This window comes from Alexandromys fortis, unplaced genomic scaffold (genome assembly GCF_014885135.2).
Source record: "Alexandromys fortis isolate MF-2015 unplaced genomic scaffold, M_Fortis_MF-2015_v1.1 scaffold_23, whole genome shotgun sequence".
Taxonomy (NCBI): domain Eukaryota; kingdom Metazoa; phylum Chordata; class Mammalia; order Rodentia; family Cricetidae; genus Alexandromys; species Alexandromys fortis.
Window position 1 is genome coordinate 16,209,725 of NW_026067907.1, and position 22,156 is coordinate 16,231,880.

The following is a 22,156-nucleotide window of genomic DNA, read 5'->3' on the forward strand; positions in this document are numbered from 1 at the left end:
TAGAGAAATTTCACTCATTCAGAAATAGGTCGCTAGTGTGTTATTGATACCTCCAAGACGACAGAACGATTTGGGTAACCTTAAGGTGCTTTCCAACTTGTAAATTCTGTCCTAAAAATCACCATCACTCATTTTATAGAAGCAATCTTAAGTGTAGGCTTGTTGTTTATCCTGGTTTATGACTAGATAGATCTTTACCACCTCAGCTACAGAAACTCATTAAAAGCAAAGGAAAACAGCGGTAATAGCGAGTTCTAGTTACACCTGTTCTGATTGAAATCCTTGTGCATTGCCCAGAGTTTTCATAAGTGTTCGTCGGAAGCCTTCTGTAACTAATATGTCCCCATTCCCAATATTCTTGATGACCCATGGTTTAATCATTCATCTCTAACAAAAAATTCAAGTAAGATTTTTCTGACTGTTGTCGACTATAAACAGCAAAATAGCAGAGAAATGGTTAGATAGAAAATTAACTAAGGGTTCATAGACAGCTCAGAAACAGAAGCCAAAAGTACTGACAACATATTTGTCAATGAGTAACTCGGTCTGTGTAAAGTGGTAAAGAAGATACAGCTATTAGACATGGTTTTGGCTGGTATAAGAGTCCACAGCGGGTGGCATAAAATGTGATTCTGAGACATATGGGATATAGAACAAGCAGGGTATCTTGGCAAAGAATTGAGGAAGAGTTGGTTTATAAACTAAAGCAGTTTGAATAGCTTTGCATGATCCCTTATACATGGTACATGAGGGAAGCTTTTACATTTTATCTTTAATAAGATACTTTGGCTGTCAAACCTCAAAGACATTATTCAACCCTGGCTTAAGCATTTTGTTCTTAGTTTGATAAGTTTGTAAAATGTTGTAAGATAATGTTCATTTGTGTCAAATTATTTTTCCACCATATCTCTATTGTATGTTGTCAGTGCAATAAATTGCATTTGCTGTTTTTTTGAAAAAAAAAAGAAGAGAGTAAATAATTCATTCCTTCCATGTAGTCAGAAGAATATGAGTTTTAAAAGAGGTCAAATAGAGAATTACCTGTTTTTAAGTCATTGGTAATAATGTGGAAGCCTGAAGTGCATCTGTTAATTAAAATTAAAATTTTATGTGACATTGAAGAGTTTTTCCTCACTGTCCAGGGTAATGGATGCCAGGAAGGATGTATTGGCACTTATCGTCAGCTCTGTAACACTCTGCAAAGACGCACACGTGCTTACTCTTTACACAAATTAATTGACAACTTAAATGAAAGGGCAATGAATCTCAAACTTACTGGTGTTGTTATTATGTGCAACTAATATAAAATATTTATAATGTTCTCCTTTGCATAAAATATTAGTGAATTTCTTGTATGATCTGGCAGACTGATCAAAAGTTTGCTTCTAGATTATTTGCTTATATTAGTGATATTTAAAAGTCTACAAGTCAATGGTGTTTATGCATCCTAAAGTGAGATTGTGTGGGTAGAATAGTTACACAGTGTATGTGAAACTTGGGTTCTATCTTTAGCATCATCAAAAGAAAGTAATTCTGGGAAAAAGTTGACACAGAAATACTCATGATGTCTGGATTACTTTACTTCAGGACAATTAAAGGTAGGAAGTGTAGATAAAATAATTGGGAGAACCTGAAACATGTAGTATGAGATCTTGAAACGGACATTGCTGGAAACTAAGAGTTCTCACTTCTAGGTTGATGTGATGACTAATCTTCATTATCAAATTGGCACACCTGGGAAGAGGGAACCTGAGTTGAATAATCACCTACATATAATTTACCTGTGAGATGTCGATATGGCATTTTCCTGTTTGCTCATTGATCTATAGGTCCCAGTCTAAGGGGGCAATTTCATCCCTAGGAAATTGGGTCTGTATAACAAGGCTGGCTGTGTGTGAGCCTGGAAACTGACAGCTGAGCAGATTTCTGCTGTGTTCTCTGTTTCACTTACTGCCTCCAGTTTCTGGCCTTGGTTGGCACTCATCAAGGAACGTTGTTTGTAATACAAATAAACCCTTTCCTTCTCAAATTGGCTTTTGGCAGTGTTTTAGCACAGCAACAACAACACAAAGATTGACTACAGCAAAGGGTCAATTATAAAAGCTGAGCGACTCATATTGTTAATTAAAATGTAACTGAATTGTGTTATTAAGACATGGGTCGATACTAAAATACAAACAAAAGTTACTATTTCATCAACATGTAGGGTGTAATTACATAGTTGACTCTTTTAAATATAGAACGCTTTTTTCTTGCATTGATATTTATTCTGTGAGTCGAAAATAATCCTTTATGTATAAAAGTACACATTCCTAAATATGGCAGTTGAAATTATTGAGACTAGAAACAGATTTTTCAGTTAGGTGAAAAAAAAAAACCCTATATAACTATGCAGTTATTCCAAATATACAAGCCCATTATTCACATATATTTGCATAGATAATGTGTGATTCAACATATCTTAGTTGTGACAGTACCCAAGTATTGCACTTCATGAATTTACATATAAGTGTGTTCACATTTAATCATTTGTTTCTGTATCTCTTCTCAAAAATTAAAAGAAAAACAGTAAACTGGACTGGAATGATTGTACAAAAGTAGCTATTCTATAGTTCTTTGGTGGTATCCTATCCATTTTTTTTGACAATGCATCACTATAGGATCCCTATACAAATATATTTTATTCTACAGCATTAATATTCATCTCAAATACGTAAAACTATTTAGCAGCTATTTCTGTTTTATTATACAAAAAAAAACATTGTTGGAAATCTTTCTTAAATAAAGATGACATTTTAACATTCTTCAAACTCGGAACCTTTTAAATCTAATCTGCTCCCTGAAAGGGGACAATATGCAGCATTGTGCTAAGTGTATTTCACACATGTTTAAATTTATTTCAGATTGATACAGACATTTGCGGATCATGGACTATAGGACCAATATCACAGAATTTATTCTTCTAGGACTTTCTCAGACAAAAGAAATACAAGCTATCTGTTTTGTGTTGTTTTTACTTTGTTACATTGCAATTTTATTTGGGAACCTACTTATCATGATTTCTGTCACATGTAGTCACCTTATCAATCAACCCATGTATTTCTTCCTGAGTTACCTCTCATTCTCAGATCTGTGTTACACCTCCACTGTGACCCCCAAGCTGATCATCAACTTAGTAGCCACGAGAAAGTCAATTTCCTACAACGGCTGCATGACACAGCTCTTCACCATGCACTTCTTTGGGGGCATTGAAGTCTTTATCCTCACGGGAATGGCCTACGACCGGTACGTGGCCATTTGCAAACCCCTGCACTATACCACCATCATGAGCAGGCAAAAGTGCGATGCCATGATTGTTGCTTCCTGTGCTGGGGGATTTCTGCATTCCTTTGGTCAGTTTCTCCTGGCAGTATTCTTGCCTTACTGTGGTCCAAATGAAATAGATCACTACTTCTGCGATGTGTACCCTCTGCTCAAACTGGCTTGTACTGACACCAGAAATATTGGTTTCTTGGTTATTGCTAACTCTGGCCTGATGGGCTTAGTGACTTTTGTGGTCTTGTTGATATCATACGCTGTGATCATATATACTGTCCGGTCTTACTCTGCAGAGAATCGTCGCAAAGCCCTTTCCACTTGCAGTTCCCACGTTACTGTAGTCGTCCTTTTCTTTGCTCCTCTACTCTTCATTTACATTCGACCAGCAACGACATTACCAGAAGACAAAATATTTGCTCTCTTTTACACCATCATTGCCCCCATGCTCAACCCCCTGATTTACACACTCAGAAACAAGGAGATGAAGAATGCCATCAAGAGACTGTGTCACCGTATCACAGGGAAAGAGGGAACTAGACTGAAACCATAACTGCTTTCTACCTTCACAGTTTCTGGAAGGTACTTCTAACTTAAAACATCAAATGGCAAATAACCTTTTGATGTTATGTAGCGATATGTATATCACTAGTATATATGTATATTGCATGCTAGTGATATGTATGGGGCTGTCTGTAAGCAAATATTTACTGTTCTCCATATTAAACCAGACCTCCTAACTGTAATCCTGGTATTCTGATTTGCTGCTGTTGTTGATGTTCACATTTTCTGTATTGCATTTCTTGTTTGGTTCTATAACAAACTATGCTTGACAGGAGATCATCCTTAGCAATGTGTTCACCAGTTATAATGAAGTGAACACAGAGAACAAATAAAAATTTTATACTGTATGACTGTTCAGTAAACTAGTAATTAATCAGATTTCAGAAATATTAAAAACGACTCTTATTTAAACCCACATAAGAGAAAAGATCTAAAAGATCTACTTTATGGGTCACAAAATATTTCTCAAAAGTTTCACATTATGACTTAATTTAAAAAAGTATTATTTTAGCTTTTCACATGTCTAAAACCAATACATTTTTCTTAAGTCAAAATTATTTTTTACAGAAGTCCTCTCCATCTTCTGATTTTTATACAATTTCTGTCAACCCTATTCTGCAGTTTAAGGCACCGCTGTGCTACAGATGTTTTATTTACAGATGAACACTCAATGCTTATTCTTTGAGATTTGCCTGCCATGTGTTTATGTAATAATCATTTTAATTCTAAAAGGGAAGATTCTCTAATGGTAGTTGAAATAGTTTCATTTATTACTTAATACTGTAAAATCAAAGAAAAATTTAGTGAATTGAATACCACCCTTGAGCAAATAAAAGAAACAGAAAGAAAGACATGTAAACTACAGATTAAAAAAAAGTCTAAAAGCCCAATAACTAATTTATTCCGAATGCAGAAGAATTGAAAGGACTTAGAAAAATGCATTAAGATGAAAAGGATTACAAAATAACTTAAACAGAAATACATGTAATATAGAGAATGGTACCAAGTTTCTGAAACCTCAAAGTCTGGTATTAGTGACACACTTCCTCTAACAGTGCCACACTGGTTAAACTTTCCCAGACAGTACCACCAACTGGTCACCAATTATTCAAACAAATGAAGCTACAGGAATTGTTCTCATTCTAACCACCACAATAGTATAAAAGTTCCACTTGAGGTTGAACATCATGCTCTCTCTTCTCTGCACCTTGGCCAGCTGTGTGTCTCCATGTTAATCACCATCTAATGCAAATAGAGGCTCTCTCAAATGAGAGCAGAATGCTATATTGATCTATGAGAATAATAATAAATCATTAGGAGTCAGCTGAACACTATCGCCATTTAGCAAATTAGTAGTAGTAGGCTCTTCCCTATATTCGACCTGTAGAGCTGTTGGTTCTTAGCCTAATAAATGCTTTAGGTATTGCCTTCATTTTGTAAATTGGGACTTAAACCACCCCCCAAAAAATGGTTGATTACTATTCTGGTGCTGCTAATGCATTTGGAATGAGTTGCCAAGCCAATCTTTATTATAGTTTTAAGTATTTAAAATTGCCTGTGGTTGCTGTTTACTGTTCTCTGATCTGGGATTCCCCTCTGTATGTGAAAAATTAGAAGAAAGAAACAAGAAACGCACACACACAACAGAGCAGGAGATCTGACCCAACCCCTTCTCGTATACCTGGTAAGGCAATCAAGAGATACAGGGCCCTGAACCTAGCTTGCCTCAGCAAAATAGGAGCGCTGACCCTGGTGATGTGAGTGTGAGTGGTGTCCCTAGAGCAGAGGAAATGGCCCAGCTTCTTGCTTCAGGCTGCTTTGGGTGTGCTAGCTGAGGCAGTGCTGGAGAGTTCATCTGTGTAGTGAGGATGAGGGAAAGCTAGCTAGCAAGTTCACCAATATCTGAAATTGCTAGGGTTTGGTCTCAATTTTGGGTACCTGCTAGATTCAAACTCAGTTATTAATTTATAATCTATTTGTTTGTATATGTTTGGGTGCAGAGGAACATATAAAGACCCAGAGTTTACATTTGGTGTTTTCCACATTTGCCCTCAATTATATAGGTATTGAGGCAGGCTTTCACTTAAACAGCATTCTCCAAATCCACCTAGTCTTGGTATCCACTCAAATCCATATCTTTTAATTCATTGCCATTTTTCTACTTTCTTAAAAGTCTACATTCCTATTCACATAGACCTTGATGTAAAACATGTGATATAGTCCCAGCACTGAGGAGACTAATGTAGAGCAGCAAGTCCAAAATCAGCCTGGGTTAAACAACAAGGGAGAAAAAAATCAATAAATTTGATACTTTAAGGATTTCTACAACCATCTCTTCTTTATTTCTTGTTGCAAACAATGCATTCTTTCCAGTCCCCCATACAAACCAAGCCTGTGGAAATGCAATTATCTATAGGACCATTCCTTTTATCTTACTTATTCACTTAAGTCTAGAACAAGACCAAAAGTAGATGCTCAAAAGAACTCTTTCAGAATGAACTGATAAAGATTTGAAACCATATTTGCTTAAATGGATATAAAGGGATTGCTGCGAAATTCTACCTTTGGTTTAAATATTCTTTCACAGAGTGGTCAGAAAGACAAATGAGAATGAGATCCCAAACTCTCTTTGGGACATGAATATTATGAAGACTGCGTGATCCTGGCAATTCAATGAGAATGGAAGCAAATCTAACAAAAAAGTTCCGAATTAGGGAAGAGATTCTTCTGTGTTCTTCATGAAATCTTTGGACACTGTTGGAAGCAGTTACTTTATCTATCCAAGGTTACCTCATCTACCTGAATTCTGACAGCTATTTCATCCATCTCAACTAAGCCGTAGGATTAGTTAACTTGCTCTTGAAGAGGTGCTCTTATCCAGGTTTACAGATCCAAAAGGGGCTTTGCAGGGGACTATGAATCCTCTGAAACTGCATACTTAACATCTGGAATAGAGATATCCAAAGCAGTGAAACATGAGGCTCTCAGAAAGAACTAACAGTTACAATAGGCTTGAGGTGGCAAGACGCCTCTGTGGGTAAAGTATTTGCTGTGCAACCATGAAGACCTGAATTTGGATCCTCAGCACTCATGGATTTAATCTACATGGAAAGTAGAAAAAGAGAAAATCTCCTGAGTATATTGGAAGCATGGGGACCATGGGAGAGGATTGCAGGGGAGGGGAGAGGAAGAGAGGGAAGCTGAGAAAAAAATGTATAGCTCAATAAAATCAATCAATAAATACATAAAATAAATAAAGATAAATAAATAAAGATCATAGAAAGAAACACAAAGTGTTGGGAGCAGTGAGACCCCAGATCCTGAATTTCTTGTAATCTCCTGATCTGAGTGCCTACAGCTGCTCTGAGCACGAGACCTTCAGGAGTTCCTGATGGCAGGAGAGTGGTTTCTGGTGGTTTTAGCTGGTGCTTGGCTATCTCTATATAATCTGCTCCTGAACACAATAAAGGGGGCATTCTTGGGGAATTCAAGGATGACCCGTGTCGCTGTCTCTCTGTCTGTGTGTGTCTGTGTATTTTAACCTCCAGCCCCCTTGCCCGAAGCTCCCAAACTGGGTTCCAGCGCACAGAGCGCAGACACGAGGGGCGCGGTGCTTGGCAACAAGGTGGCTTGAATGCTTCACTGCATTGAAAGAATGCATTGGTCTCTCACATCCTGAAAGTCACATTGTGCTCCAGGAGGAGTGGACAGTAACCTGAAAAAAAAATATGGCATATGCCTTTCAAGGTCAAGCCAACTCCATGGTTCCTTGCAGTTTGAAGAAAACAAATATCTGACCTCCTACAGTTTGCTGCTTTTTTCTGTGTATTCTGACTGCATACACATGGCAGATTTTAATTTGATAATTTGGAAGCACAAGTAATAGAAAGTCCTGGCATACTGTTCTTCTCATAATGTCTATTACTGCTAAATACATGTATATACATACATATATAATATAATATGTAAACAGGAAGACTCAGAAAATATGACACAGCAGTTAGTACTACAACATGTAGTGCTGAATCTGGTACTTTAAATATATTAATAACAGAGTCACAAAATTTGATAGTAATCCTTAATCCTTATCTTGAAAGATATGTTACTTACAATTCACACAGGAAAGGTACCAGTATTTACTATTATTGATTAAGCATTGAATCTCATACATCCAAATGTTTTAAGATTTAGAAAGACAAACATCATGATTTAGATTTCTCATACTCTGATTTAGCAGAAAATATTATAATTATTTTGCCATGAAAAGTAGTTTTTGACACCAAACTTGCCTCTGGACGTTCTTCATCTCAGTGTTCCTCAGTGTGTAGATCAGAGGGTTGAACATGGGAGCGATGATTGTGTAGAAAAGAGCAAAAACTTTATCTTCTGGATAAGAAACAGATGGTCTAATATATATGAAGAGTACTGGCACAAAAAACAAAGTAACAACTGTGACGTGAGAACTGCATGTAGAAAGAGCTTTGCCGCGGTTCTCTGCAGGATAAGCCCTGATAGTGTATAATATGAAAGAGTACGACCACATCAAGACTAGGAAGGTCACCAGTCCCATCATGCCTGAATTGGCCACCACCAGAAGTCCAACTTTGTATGTATTGCTGCAGGCAAGTGACAGCAAAGGATAAACATCACAGAAATAGTGATCCATTTCATTGGGGCCACAAAGGGGAAGGCTGATAACAAGAAAACTCTGGAAGAAAGAATGTATGAAAGCACAAATACAGCAAGCAGCAACCATGGCACGACACCTCCACCTGCTCATGATGATGGTGTAGTGCAGGGGCTTGCAGATGGCTACATAGCGGTCATAGGCCATTACTGTGAGGATAAGTATTTCAATCCCCCCAAAGAAGTGCATGGTAAAAACCTGAGCCATGCAGCTGGTATAAGAAATCATGTTCCTTTCTTTGAGAAGGCCAGTGAGAAGCTTGGGAGTCACTGTGGACGTATAGCACAGGTCTGACAAAGCAAGGTAATTAAGGAAGAAATACATTGGTTGTTCATTTAGCTTGCTGAAAACGATAGATATCATTACAAACATGTTTCCCCCCCAAATAGCTGTGTAACAAAAGAAGAACAGGAGGAAGCACAGAATTTTAATTTTCTTGTTCTGGGAAAGTCCTAACAGTATAAATTCAGTGATGTTATTGGTACATTCCATATTCCAAAGAAATTAAGATCCAATGGAGTTAGCTGAAAGCAAATGATAGAGAAGGATTAAAATTTTTCATTAATCATGGTATGAATCATATAAAATACTTTAAAAATTACTTTAATTTTTGAAAAGATCTTTCTTTTCTCTGTGTATTTCTAATTCTTTTATTCTAGAAAAAAATCTTCATTTGAATGTCATCAACATTTCAACCATATTAATCACTTTAGTAAAAGGGTGTAGTGCTAAAAGTCCACTAGTAGAAAGTACAACCAAAGATGTATGATTGCACTGTACAGGTTATACAAAGGTGAATTTAGGGGCATGAGCTCCTCATCACAGTGTAATTTAGCCATTTAGAGGTTTAGGATTGCGAGATAAAGAGAAGGAAACAATAAAAATAACTATAGACTGTTGCTTTAGAATTAATATTTTGTTACAAATTTTTAGGATATGTTAGTAAAATATTTATTTTGTTTATTAAATAGAATTTATGAAAAGCATTGCAAGTACAAATTCCCAAAAGTATCATGTACTTATGGACACTATGGAAAACAGGACAGAGTACATCATATCATGTGAAAATTTAGGAGTTCTGTTATTTTTAATTTTATAATTCAAAAATAATAATTAAGCTATAATGAAATAATTTAATGCTGCAACAAGATGCAGGAATACCAGAATTCAAATCAATGCTGATACCAAACAAAAAACAAAAGTTTAATAATGTGTAAATTAATGAGTATTTAAAATTTAGAAAGTTCTTAAATTACAGAAATAACTTCATAAAAGTAAATATAACCCTATATTTTGTTATGCTAGTTTGCACAGCATATAGGAGGAGATCCCTATATGTATCACACAAATATTAAAAAAACACTAATCAATTGTTCATTGAAAAGTTAATATGAATGATATCACTATTTAGATAAAACAGCATATCACGGATCTTAAACAAATCAAGAGAAATGATAATATGTGTTTTATCCTTCTGTCAGGATACAATCTCAAGCATTTTACACACAATGTATCATTCATATTAGAAGAGTCCGAGACAGCTCTCTACTTTTAAAGAACAAAACCAATTGTTATTGATAATGTAGAGCACAGATACTGAAGACTATTTGTAGAATAGCCTTTAATATTTTTCTTGACATCTTAATGCTAAAAACCTGCTTTACCTTCTTGTACATAGTTTATACTACTATGTGCTTTCTTGTACATAGTTTCTTTTTATTTGTTTTATTTTATTTTATTTGTTTATTATTGCATATAATTTATCACAACTCAGGAAGTCAGGGTCATTAATCTTCTGATTCAGAGCATCTCACATGAAGATGAGAGAAGCTTTCCTTACAGCGTATAGTAATTAATACAGAGATCCATACTGGTAACTTTTGAGGGAACAGAAGACATGAGAGTGTTCAGCCTTAAAAGAAATATTCATAGCTCACCCTAATGCTCAGGGATCTTTGCCAAAGTGGAACCAAAAAGTTATAAGAGTGAGAGATGAGTGGTAATATATATATATATATATATATATATATATATATATATATATATATATAAGAGTGTTTTACAGACAAAACATGACAAAGGCATATACAGACTTACAGCGATTGTGATATATATGACTTGCAAAAGTTCCAAGTAGACAAATTCCAACATCGAGAGTGGAGAATAGGTCTAAAATTCAATCACTAGCTAAGGAGTTATCAACCTTTGATGGCTTCTAGAAGAGGGATAGTCAGATGTTTTGTGGTAATGATGCTAATCCTTGTAGTCTGACCAACCACCAGAGCAGGCTTCAACCTCAAGACTAGCTGAGCAACACAAATTGTACTTGGTATGGAAAGAAGAAAAACAATAAAATTAAGAAGTGAAATCAAAGATGGGTGAAACAAGATAGAAGGATTGAGAAGTCGGGAAATGGAGGAAATATGTCTAAGTAACATTGTATGACTTTCTCAAAGAATTAATAAAAAGTAAGTTTTAGAGTCAAGGTAAATTGTCAATTTACCACCAAAGCTTTGGATTATTCTCTCAGATAATTCTAAGTCTCAATCAATTTAATTTTTACTCCATTTTCACTCTGCTATTATAATTATTTTCTTCATTTCTGGAGGAGTGCTGAGACACATGGACTTTCTGTATAACCTTGTCTGCCTTAAAACTAGCTTTATAGACAAGGCTGGCCTAGAATGCAGGGATCTGCCTGGCTTGCCTCTGTCTCCAAGTGTTGGGATTAAAGGCATTTGCCAACAGCACCCAGCTTCATTATGTTATTCTACTGATCAACTGTGTTCCTCATTGGTGTTCATAATTTTCTATGAAATTATAAATCACAATATTTTGAAATTTTCCTTTACCATTCTCTAAGCATTTATCTTCCAAGAAAAACAAAAAAGGAAAAAAATCCTTTCCTGTCTGAACATATTACATTACTTTTTATTTATTTTTTCTTACTTTTCTTTATTCTTCTGTATAAATTAATAGTTCATTAATCTACCAATAACTTTTATCAATACATTTATTTGAAATTTTTTGATAAACCAAAAATGTGAACGAAAGAGGAAGATAAATTTATAATACAATTAAGTAAATATTTATATGATTTATTCTGTACAAGTGTAAGTCATTCATTTGCTGTAGCTATTACTTACATCTGGGTCATTGTAGTGTTACTTCCGAGGTAATCCATATGCCTATATGTGTTCAGTCTCTAGGACATTCCTGCTCCTTTCTGAGAGAAAATATACATTCCTCAAAAATATCGTCATTGGAAGTTTCTTGTTTCTGTCCTCAAGATATATGTCCACCATGGGTTTAGAGTTAATAAATATAGTTAAAATCCTCTGGTTAAATTCCAAGATGTGTAAAGTGTATGACCTGGGAGACTAGATCTAACTTTTTCTGAGTCTTGAGGCATATCCCACAAGAGCATTGGGCCAATGATGTGGGATTTCCCTCTGTATGCTGTGATGATCATTAATCAATAAAGAAACCTTTTGGCAGGTTTCTTTAGCAGGGCAGAATTTAGGTAGGCAGAGAACACAGAACTGAATGCTGGGAGAAAGAAGGGTGTCAGGAGCCATTTCAGGCTTCCCCTTTCTCACATCTCACAGGGCCTTGAAGTAAAAATCTTGAGACAAGAAAACTTAAAGTTAGCCAAAACATTACGTGCTGACCGTGGAGACTCAAGCTCTGGAAAGCACCACAGAGTGTCTTCAAGGCTTGCTGCTTATCACTAACAGCAGGTGCTCTAGCCACTGACCTTGCAACTGCCCTGCTTAGCTGTCAAACTGCCCCACTTAGTTGCCTAGCTACTGAGCCCCTCCTTCCCTTTCCCCCTTTTCCCTTCCTCAGTTCCCCCTGCCCCAAGCTCCTCACTGAGGAGTATATAAGACATAAAACTTTCTTCAATAAGCGGGATACCTTGACAAAGAATACTGCTTGGCATCTGCTTCTCTCTCCCCCCATGTCTTTCAGATAGTGCCTCTTCAAGACCCTGGAATAATTTAGGTCCTGCTGGGCGGGTCAGAAGGGTAGAGTGAAAGAGACACACACCATAGAGCTGCCAGAGACAGACATGGTGAAACTTTGGTGGTAAGCCACTGTCATGTGTCGATACATAGATTAATGGGGATAGGTTAAATTAATATGTATGAGTTAACCTATAAGAAGCTAGAGCTAATGGGCCAAACAGTGATTTAAATATGACAGTTTCTGTATGATTATTTCGTGGCTGGGCAGCGGGGACCAACGAGTGGCCTCCAACAACAGGCCTATGTGGAACTTTCAATAATTTAAATTTCTCATGCTTTCAAAAGTAAATTTTTCTAGGTTAATAAAGTTTTATACTCTGAGGATGTCTTCATATAATCTTAGGACTGACCTGTACTCAATACTAGGAAGTCCCAAGCTCTGTGCTCTATGTTGACATAAATTCTTAAGAGGGACTAAAGCCTACTTACTGAGTGACAAAGGATGTGAACTAAAAAGTTATGATACAGGAAAATAATAACAATGTTCTGTGAGTTTGGATTGCACGATTCAATGGGCAGGAAGAATCTTTGTACTGCAGTATTTCAAATCTTAGTGGCCCTACACCTCTATCCACGTTTCTGGGGCAACACGTTATCAGGTTTAACAACCGAGGCTTGGGTCTTATTTCTGGAAGTGAATCAGGAGCTAGATATGTGTGAGCAAGCTAAAAAACTATGTTTAAAAGGGGAGAACTTGAATTCTAGGACTTTGGGAGCTTGTGATATGTCACAGGTGATAGCTAAGAACATGGAAGAAGTAGGGGAGTTGCTCAGGACTGAGGATGGAATTCTCATGCAGTGTAGCTGATGGCCTCAAAACTGAGGCTAGACTTATGTTCAAGATCCCCTGGAATCTTGGTGTAAGCGTCTGTCGGGGTCCTGCGGAAGGCCTTGATATTGAATTGTAAGGATTAACCTGGGGTTTGGAGATATGTTTTTCAGCCTAAATCTGTGTGAACAGAATGATACTTCATGGGTGTTGTGTATGTATTTGGCTGTATGGGTATAACAGTAATATAGGCTTGAGAGGAAGTATGGGGGGCAAAGACTGAGAGGGAGGAGGGAAGATTCCAAATTAAGAAAATACCATTTTGGGGCTGGAGAGATGGCTCAGTGGTTAAGAGCATTGCCTGCTCTTCCAGAGGTCCTGAGTTCAATTCCCAGTAACCACATGGTGGCTCACAACCATCTGTAATGAGGTCTGGTGCCCTCTTCTGGCCTGCAGGCATACACACAGACAGAATATTGTATACATAATAAATAAATAAATATTTAAAAATAAAAAAAAATAAAAAAAAGAAAAAGAAAATACCATTTTTATGTATGAAACTCTCAAAATATTGTTAAAGTTAAATAAATAAGTAATAAAACAATAAAAAGAATCATGGTGAATATGTATTTTAATATTAAATTTGATACTTTATGCCTTGTCCTATAAGTTGACATTTATAACCTCCACATGAGAATTATATCACTTTGTTATTTATAAAGGTCAATGTATATGTTCCATCGCATTATTTCTCAACCTCTGTGTCAATGTAAAACAAGTTGCCTTCTACATATACTTGTAAGTAGAAACTTTTTTGTGATCTGTCCAGCCCTACAGTCACTTATAAAAGAAACATTCAGAGGCTTAATACTAATGACTTTTAAATTAACCCATTTCTATTAGTTTATATTTTCCATGAGGTTCCTTGCTTCTTATCTCACATAGAGGCTTCTGGAGTCTTGCAAGCTGTCCTTCTCCTGTATCTCTACTTAGATTTTTTTTGTCTGGCTCTTCTGGCCTTGCCATAGTCCAAAGAAGCTTATCAACCAATGGGATTAACACATATCCACAGAGTTCAGAAAGATACCCCACAGCAGATACTATTGATATTATCCTCAAACACCAGTCTTAACAAAAAATTTTGAGATTTGTAATATATGTCCTGACAATGCTGAAGCATGCATGGGCAGCCCTTATATGACTGTTCTGCTTAACTGTCTATATTGGGTTTCATGCTCTAAGTTTATGAGGATGATAAACTAGGTCTCATCCTCAAGAAGGTACCAGATTTTTTTTACAGATGTTTGTGAGACATCAAGTGGTTTCTGGGAATTAAATATAAGACCTTAGGAAGAACAGGCAATGCTCTTAATCACTAAGCCATCTCTCCAGCCCCCAAAATGTCAGCTCTTAGCTGTTTTCCCATTCACAGCAGGCAGATTCACATTAGCTTAGTAGTTTAACAGCAAACTATTTACGTGGTCACCTGTTTGAATCATGGTCCAGGTATCCAAATATTTAGTCATTTATAGCCTGACTCCTTTAAATAGTTTAATGATCTATGTGTACTACCAGTGGGAAACAAATCTTGTGTCTGTAAAACCCCTAAACAGTCACTGATTTTTGTGATTCTCTAAACCTAATATATCATACTTTGTTGCTAGGTGGTATCACCTAGTCCTGTGAGCTGCTGCTCTGATCCCTCACTTTCTTCCTCTTCTGATGCTGTTTTCTGTTTTAGCTGGTCCTTTTGATATAGTAACTTGTGTATATTCGATGCTATGAGGGAATTTCCCTTCTCTGTAAATATCCAAGAAAGGTTCATTGAGGGTTATTGCTGTCTTATCATGGTCATACATTATGTTACTTGAAAAAGTAGTGAAATTATTGAAACTCTTCATACCCAATTCTTCCTGTTTTATTTCTTCAGGAGACTAATGCCTTAAATACACTTTGATATTTCTATTTTACTGGATATTATGCTCAGTAAATTTGATTATAGTTGGCCTAGAATCTATAAATCAGTTGGAAAGAAAATATCTTCTATTCAACAATCATTTCTCATTTTATCAAGCTTTCTGTAATGTCTTCCAAAAGTGTATAGATTTTGTATTTTTTACGATACTTATTGGCGAATACACATTAACTTTTTCAACTACAAACTATCTTCTTTTGAAATTTGATTTTCTGATGGATGAATTCTTTCTGGTCCTTTTTTTCAAAATAAAAAATAAATGGCATAAGCATTTTTCTGTCATTCTCAATTATTAGGAACTTTAGTCATTTGAAATACAGATATATATATATATATAATTGAGTCATATTTAATAAGAAATAATTTTACCCAAAATTTTTAACCCATATGAATATTATTTTTGTAACTCCAATTAATGTTGAATTTTAAATGTCTTTTTAAATTCCTCCCATTACATTTCTGTTCTATTGTACTGTTGATTAATAGTATCTGTGTTGTAAAATATTTATCTACTCATATCTTTCATAAGACATTGTTTCAAAGTACTCATTAGTTAATAATTTTACAAATTGAAAAAGCTTATAAGGTACATAAATAATAAAGTATCAAATATTTTAGTAGAATATTTTTGTAACATATTATATAATTCTGACATAGCATGTCCAAAATGTTTTAGTTTTTATTGATAATACTGACTCCTTTTGTTGCAGGCTGAATAGTCAAAAAACCATCCAGAATAGAAGGGACAGAATTTGTCCTCAGAGAAACAGTCATTCTGGAATTAGGTTTGATTTTCCTCCCAACAAGGCTTATGTTAGCAGAATAATGCAAGGACTTAAGATACACCTTATTAATTATTGTTTTAGGAGGCTACTTGTTCATCTCGGCAGCCCAGAACCAAAATAACCACACAGAAACTGTATTATTAAATTACTGTTCGGCCAATTACTTAAGTATATTGCTAGTTAGTTCTTGCATCTACAATTAATTCATTTCCATTATTTTATATTTTGTCATCAGGAGCTTCTTTGATACCCATCTTTCTCTTGAAGTAATTGGTGCTGCCAGGAGCAGATATGTCTCAGTGAAATAAAATTCCTAAGTTCTTAAACATTTTAAAAGCCATATTCTGAATGTCTTTGAGAGGTTTGCTGAATAAATATCCACCTGAAATATACCTCTATACATCTTGTAAAAGTAACCAACTGGCTACAAGCTTGAATATTATAAATGACTATCCATTAACCTATATTTCTTAATTATACATTATTTGAATGATCTGTACAAAGTGTCTTAATCAAGATCAAAAATACATATGCACAGTATAACAGAATTGTCCTTAAATTTGTATCAATAAACCAAGATCTATACCAATGTAAATCTCTATATTCCCCTTTAAATGTAAACAAATATTTTTGAACATTCATTTAGGGAATTTGGGCATAGTTCTCTTGAAACTGCTTCCTGCTTTTTGTTGGATGAAGTAATTTTTTGAGGGGTATTCAAGGCTACTTTGGAGGGGTCTTGGTCCATCAAACAACATTAGTCTGGAAGGAATCCACAGTTTCTTATCCTCTGTGGAAACAAACAAACAAACAAAAAACCTCTTTCCCATAGCATCTTATCCTTAGACCCAAATTTTTAAGTCAAGACACCTTTAGAGTATATATGCTGGTTTAGTTTAATTGTCTGTACAATGAAATGTCTCTCTGTACTTAGCTCATTCACAGTAAAAAAAAATGTCAAAAAATACAATAGTATACATAATTCAGACTCTGCGAATTTTCCATCTTTACTTGGATTATTTTTTCTATTACTCTTTAATATTTATTTATCTTTACTCCTTTAATCTATCACTGTCTGTACTCTTTTATATTACATTTCTGTCTCTTTACTCTTTTTCTTCTCTCCAAAGCTTATGTATATATTTTTAAACACACTGTGGTGTCTTATTTAGAGGTTTGTTTTTTCTGTCTGAATATATCCAATCTATAATCCTTTTCTGTACTAGAAATCTTTTAAAATGGTAAGCATCTTGGTCACAGGGGCCCTGGGTGCTGGATCCCCCTCTCTCCACTTTTCTTTTNTCTCTGTGGCTTTGGAGCCTGTCCTGGAACTAGCTCTGTAGACCAGGCTGGTCTCGAACTCTCAGAGATCCGCCTGCCTCTGCCTCCCGAGTGCTGGGATTAAAGGCGTGCACCACCACCGCCCGGCTCTCTCTCCACTTTTCAAAACGGTGGATTGTACCATTCTTGCCAGATCTGGGTCCGCCAGGTAGAAGCTGCACTCACCACTTTAACTCTGAGAAGGAGCATACAGCACATAAACCCTTTTTATCTGAGTAATAGCTAAATCTGCAGCACATTGTGCATCCTAGAACTATCTCTGTGTATGGCGACAGGAATACACCATGCTCTCCTGCTTATGTATTCCTAGTAGTCCTGATTCCGAGCACTGAGCTGTGGGCATGGTCTCAGCTACTTTCCTCCTTAACCCCAAGTGGGCACGTAAGCACCTGGAACCACAAACACCAGTGAAGTGCTTGGCCTCCTTAAAAGGCCAGTGCAGTTTGTGCTACCATCTTGACACCACCCTTTTTAATTTAACTGCAGAAGCCGACAGTTGAAAAAAAGCAGCTAAACTTTGATTTTTTTTTGTGTCTAGAGTTTCTTTTCAAGTTGTCTCAGGTTTTACGTGTGGATATAGGTGATCACATTGTAGGGCCGATTTGTAGTAGAAAGCTGCATGTTTGTGTTGGCAGCCCAGAACCGAAATAACCACACAGAAACCATAATAATTAAATCACTGCTTGGCCAATTACTTAAGCATATTGCTAGTTAGCTCTTACATCTAGAATTAACCCATCTCCATTATGTCATATTTTACCATTAGGCTCGCAGCCTACCGGCAAGGTTTCAGTGTGTCTTTCTCCGGTGCTAGCTCCAAGGCTTCTCTCTCTCACGCTGCCCTCTTTCCCAGCATTCAGCCTAGCTTTTCCCACCTAACTACGCTCTACCTTGCTATGTGCCAAGCCAGTTTCTTTATTCATTAACCAATAAAAGCAACACATAGACAGAAGGACCTCCCATACCACATTATCATGTAATCTAGTATAACATTGAGTTTGAGTATATCTTACAGTGAAGGTCATGAAGGTCACATTAAAGTGGACAAATATATAAATCACTCTCTCACACTATGTATACCACTGTAGACTAAACTGTTCATTCAAAAGTCACACAGTGAATCTTTACCATCCACTATCTAAAAATATCTTTTTGAAGGTAGGACCCACAAAGAGATAACTAATTCAAAATGAGACTGTGTAGATTTAGCCCAATATAATATTATGGAATATATTATGTTAAAGAAAATTTTGAACACACAAAACCCTGGGAATGTTTGCAGAAAAAAGGCCACGTCAAAACAGAGTGAGAAGCTAGCCTTTTGTAAGACAAGAAAAATTGTTCTAGGGAAATAACACCTATTGGTGTCTTGATTTTGAATTTCCAGAAATAATAAAGAAAAGAAAAGGAAAGAAAAACACCTTACCTTTTCTATGTAGGTTAGCAATTCCACAATAATTTTCATGTTTGACTTCAAAAAACTACCATGAATCATAACTTTGATTTTTTTCAACTTGAAGCTGTAATGGCTTACTGAACATTCAATATACCAATTCAGAAATGATACTCTGGATAACTAGAGTTATATAATAGGTGACATATTAACCAATATATTATATTATTTATTAGTCTATGCAGATACAAAATTGAAAATCTGTTTATGTCATTATTACATAATATCTATTTTCAGAATCTTTGATCCCTACATATAATTTTATTTCAGTATTTTTATTTTAAAAATCATGCTTTCATAAAAAATAAAATTTCTGTGTTATTGAATTAAAATAGTTTCCTGTACATGCTGTGATCCTGTGTATCTACTAAGTAAACAAATTATGGATTAGTGATTAATGTTCAGTACTGTGATTGTGGATACACAATTATGTCAGGGATGATCAATATACAGAACCAATGAAAACTTTAAGTAGTCTAAAATGTGATAGTTAATGAGAGAATAAAGTCCCAGTGAAATAACATGGCATGAAAGAACAAAAGTTCATAAAAACAACATATACTTTAGAGAGAAATGAAACTCAATTCTCTGAAAGTCACACTGAAAGCAGAAAGAAGGGAGGAAAAAACACAAGCAGGAATTATGAACTGTTATTAAAATATCATAAGCAAAAACAGGAATGAGACAGTTGTATAGAATCTTTATTTTCACATGTACACTTTTTTTTCATGTCTCTCATGGAATGTGCTTCCATTGCAAAGGTATTCGATGATACCATATTTTCTTCACGGCATTCTTCATCTCAGTGTTCCTCAGTGTGTAGATGAGAGGGTTGAACATGGGAGCTATGATAGTGTAGAAAAGAGCAAAAACTTTGTCTTCTGGAAGCGTTATATTTGGTCTAATGTAAACGAAGAGAACAGGCACAAAAAACAGGACCATAATGGTTACATGGTAACTACATGTGGAAAGAGCTTTGGAACGGCTCTCTGCAGGGTAAACTCTAATGGTGTGTAATATCAGAATATATGAGATCATCAAAATTACAAATGTTACCAAAGCAATTAGGCCAGAATCAACAATGACAAAGAGATCAATTCTATATGTATCACTGCAAGCCAATTTCAATAAAGGGTACACATCACAGAAGTAGTGATCTATCTCATTATAATCACAAAAGGACAGAAAGGTAATGAGAAGAGACTGACTGGCTGAGTGCAGAAACCCTCCAGTACAGCAAACTGCAAGGATTTCGTTGCATCTCTGTCTGCTCATGATGGTGGTGTAGTGCAGAGGCCTGCAGATGGCTACATAACGGTCAAAGGCCATTGCTGTGAGAACGAAGATCTCGATGGCTCCAAGGAAATGAAGAGCAAAGAGTTGTGTCATGCAATTATTATAGGAAATAATCTTCTCCTCTGCCAATAAATCAGTTAGGAGTTTGGGTGTCACTGTGGATGTGTAGCAAAGATCAGAAAGGGATAAATAGTTGAGGAAGAAATACATAGGCTGCTGGGTGAGCTGAGTGAAAGTGATAGAAATCATAACAATCACATTGCCCACCCAAATGGCAATGTAGCAAACTAGAAATAACACAAAGCAGAGGACTTCAATATGTTTGTTTTCAGAAAGCCCCAAGAGAATAAACACGGTAACATTTTCCATAGTGCAGGGCAGTAGAAATACATGGCAGGTCCCTGAAAAGACAGACACATTGATGAATGTCAGCAATATGAAGATCATTGATGATTTAACACTGATATGAACCTAAGTTTGAGGAGCTATTTCATAGATTTTATGAAAGTTTTGTCATGTATAAAGTTGAATTCAGTTAGTCAAACGATAAAAGAGTGGTTTTGAATGATGATTAGTTGCTAAAATTTTTTACTATATAACTAAGTCCCTGTAAATTATGAGCTTAAGTTTCTTTAAGCCCCAAATATTATTAAAAATAAAGTATAAGACAAAGCAAGTTGTAAATTAAAGAAAAGCTTTGACTCATGAAATATACTATACTTTAAATTAATTTAGATAAATAGAAAATAAAATAAAATTGAGCATACTTATATGTATAGGTGTTTGTGTCAGTGTGTGTGTGCATGTGTTTGTGCGCATGTGCATGTGTGAAGTAAAATCAAGCACTCCAAGTAACTGCCCATAAAATTAATTTGGAACAGTTGTTCAGGGGTCTGTAGATGTGTTTCAGTGATTAGAGTGAGTATGGCTCTTGTAGAGGATCTGAGTTCAATTCTTAGCACCTGTAAGGGATGTTTCACCTGATCCAGAAATATTATGCCCATGTAAAGACACACAGACATACACACAATTTAAAAATATCATACCTTAAAATAATATTAATAATTTTCCTCTCCTTTTTCCTATCATTGCAAGTAATTTAGTACCATGTTGTTAATATTTTTGTAATCAAAGAGTATTTATATATGTGGAAATTTCATTACAAATTAAATGTTTAAATTTGCAATGCACCTGGAAGTCATTTACCTAAAAAATATAGTGGAAAAAGAATCCATTTTTACAATTTTGCTCTTTTAAATTTGTACATCAAAATATAAAGACATCATTTCTACCCTTTATGTAATTCCCTCCAACCAATGTCAAGCCCACCCTTTACTTCATTCATAACACCATAATAGTATGGCTTCCTAAACGTGATCTGAAAAGGTAGAGCAGACTTGATAATAGAGAAGAAGACGGTCTCCCCCTCAAACCCACACAAAGAATTACAGGCAACTAAGGAATGCAAAAAGTGAAAGAAATATCCTCTTCATGGACACAACACCTAATTGTTTATCTAATACCAGGTGATCATCCATAGGATGAATTACATACAATTATACAAGTCATACAGGTATGATCTATATCTTTCCGTATTATAGAATACTGAGTAACAGGATATATAAATAAATATAATTTTATTTCCTCTTATATGTATTAAGTGAAATACCCATATTTCTAATTTGTATATTTTTCAGCTTATGAGACCTGTCAAACTTACAAAGACACTGATATTACATATATCAGAAAATAAGCTATATAAAATTGTGTGTATTGGCATATATCTGACCTCTACATTACATATTAAAATATTACCCTATGTACATTTGGAAAGTAATTATTCTTTGTTTGTTAAGCAAGTTTATTTATAAGATTTGGCAATCAATGTAGAAATAAACATTCAATGAATGTGATTGACAAATAAATTAATCAATGCTTAGTGA

The 22,156-nt window shown here is 35.4% G+C and overlaps 3 protein-coding genes across 3 annotated transcripts; 1 reads left to right on the forward strand and 2 right to left on the reverse strand.

Moving 5' to 3' along the window:
* The first annotated feature begins 2,926 nt into the window (after nucleotides 1–2,926).
* LOC126497811 (olfactory receptor 4P4-like) lies at nucleotides 2,927–3,868 on the forward strand. Its single transcript, XM_050135981.1, has one exon. It carries the CDS (start codon nucleotides 2,927–2,929, stop codon nucleotides 3,866–3,868), a length of 942 nt encoding a protein of 313 aa, XP_049991938.1.
* Nucleotides 3,869–8,128: 4,260 nt separating this feature from the next.
* Nucleotides 8,129–9,058, reverse strand: LOC126497813 (olfactory receptor 4P4-like). The gene has a single exon (XM_050135982.1). The coding sequence runs from the start codon at nucleotides 9,056–9,058 to the stop codon at nucleotides 8,129–8,131; it is 930 nt and encodes a 309-aa protein (XP_049991939.1).
* A 10,594-nt stretch (nucleotides 9,059–19,652) lies between these two features.
* On the reverse strand, nucleotides 19,653–20,582 carry LOC126497814 (olfactory receptor 4P4-like). The gene has a single exon (XM_050135983.1). It carries the CDS (start codon nucleotides 20,580–20,582, stop codon nucleotides 19,653–19,655), a length of 930 nt encoding a protein of 309 aa, XP_049991940.1.
* Between the last annotated feature and the right edge of the window lie 1,574 nt (nucleotides 20,583–22,156).

Bases quoted from the DNA above. Each gene is read 5' to 3' on its own strand.
- LOC126497811 (XM_050135981.1), top strand. From the start codon at position 2,927: ATGGACTATAGGACCAATATCACAGAATTTATTCTTCTAGGACTTTCT.
- LOC126497814 (XM_050135983.1), bottom strand. From the start codon at position 20,582: ATGGAAAATGTTACCGTGTTTATTCTCTTGGGGCTTTCTGAAAACAAA.
- LOC126497813 (XM_050135982.1), bottom strand. From the start codon at position 9,058: ATGGAATGTACCAATAACATCACTGAATTTATACTGTTAGGACTTTCC.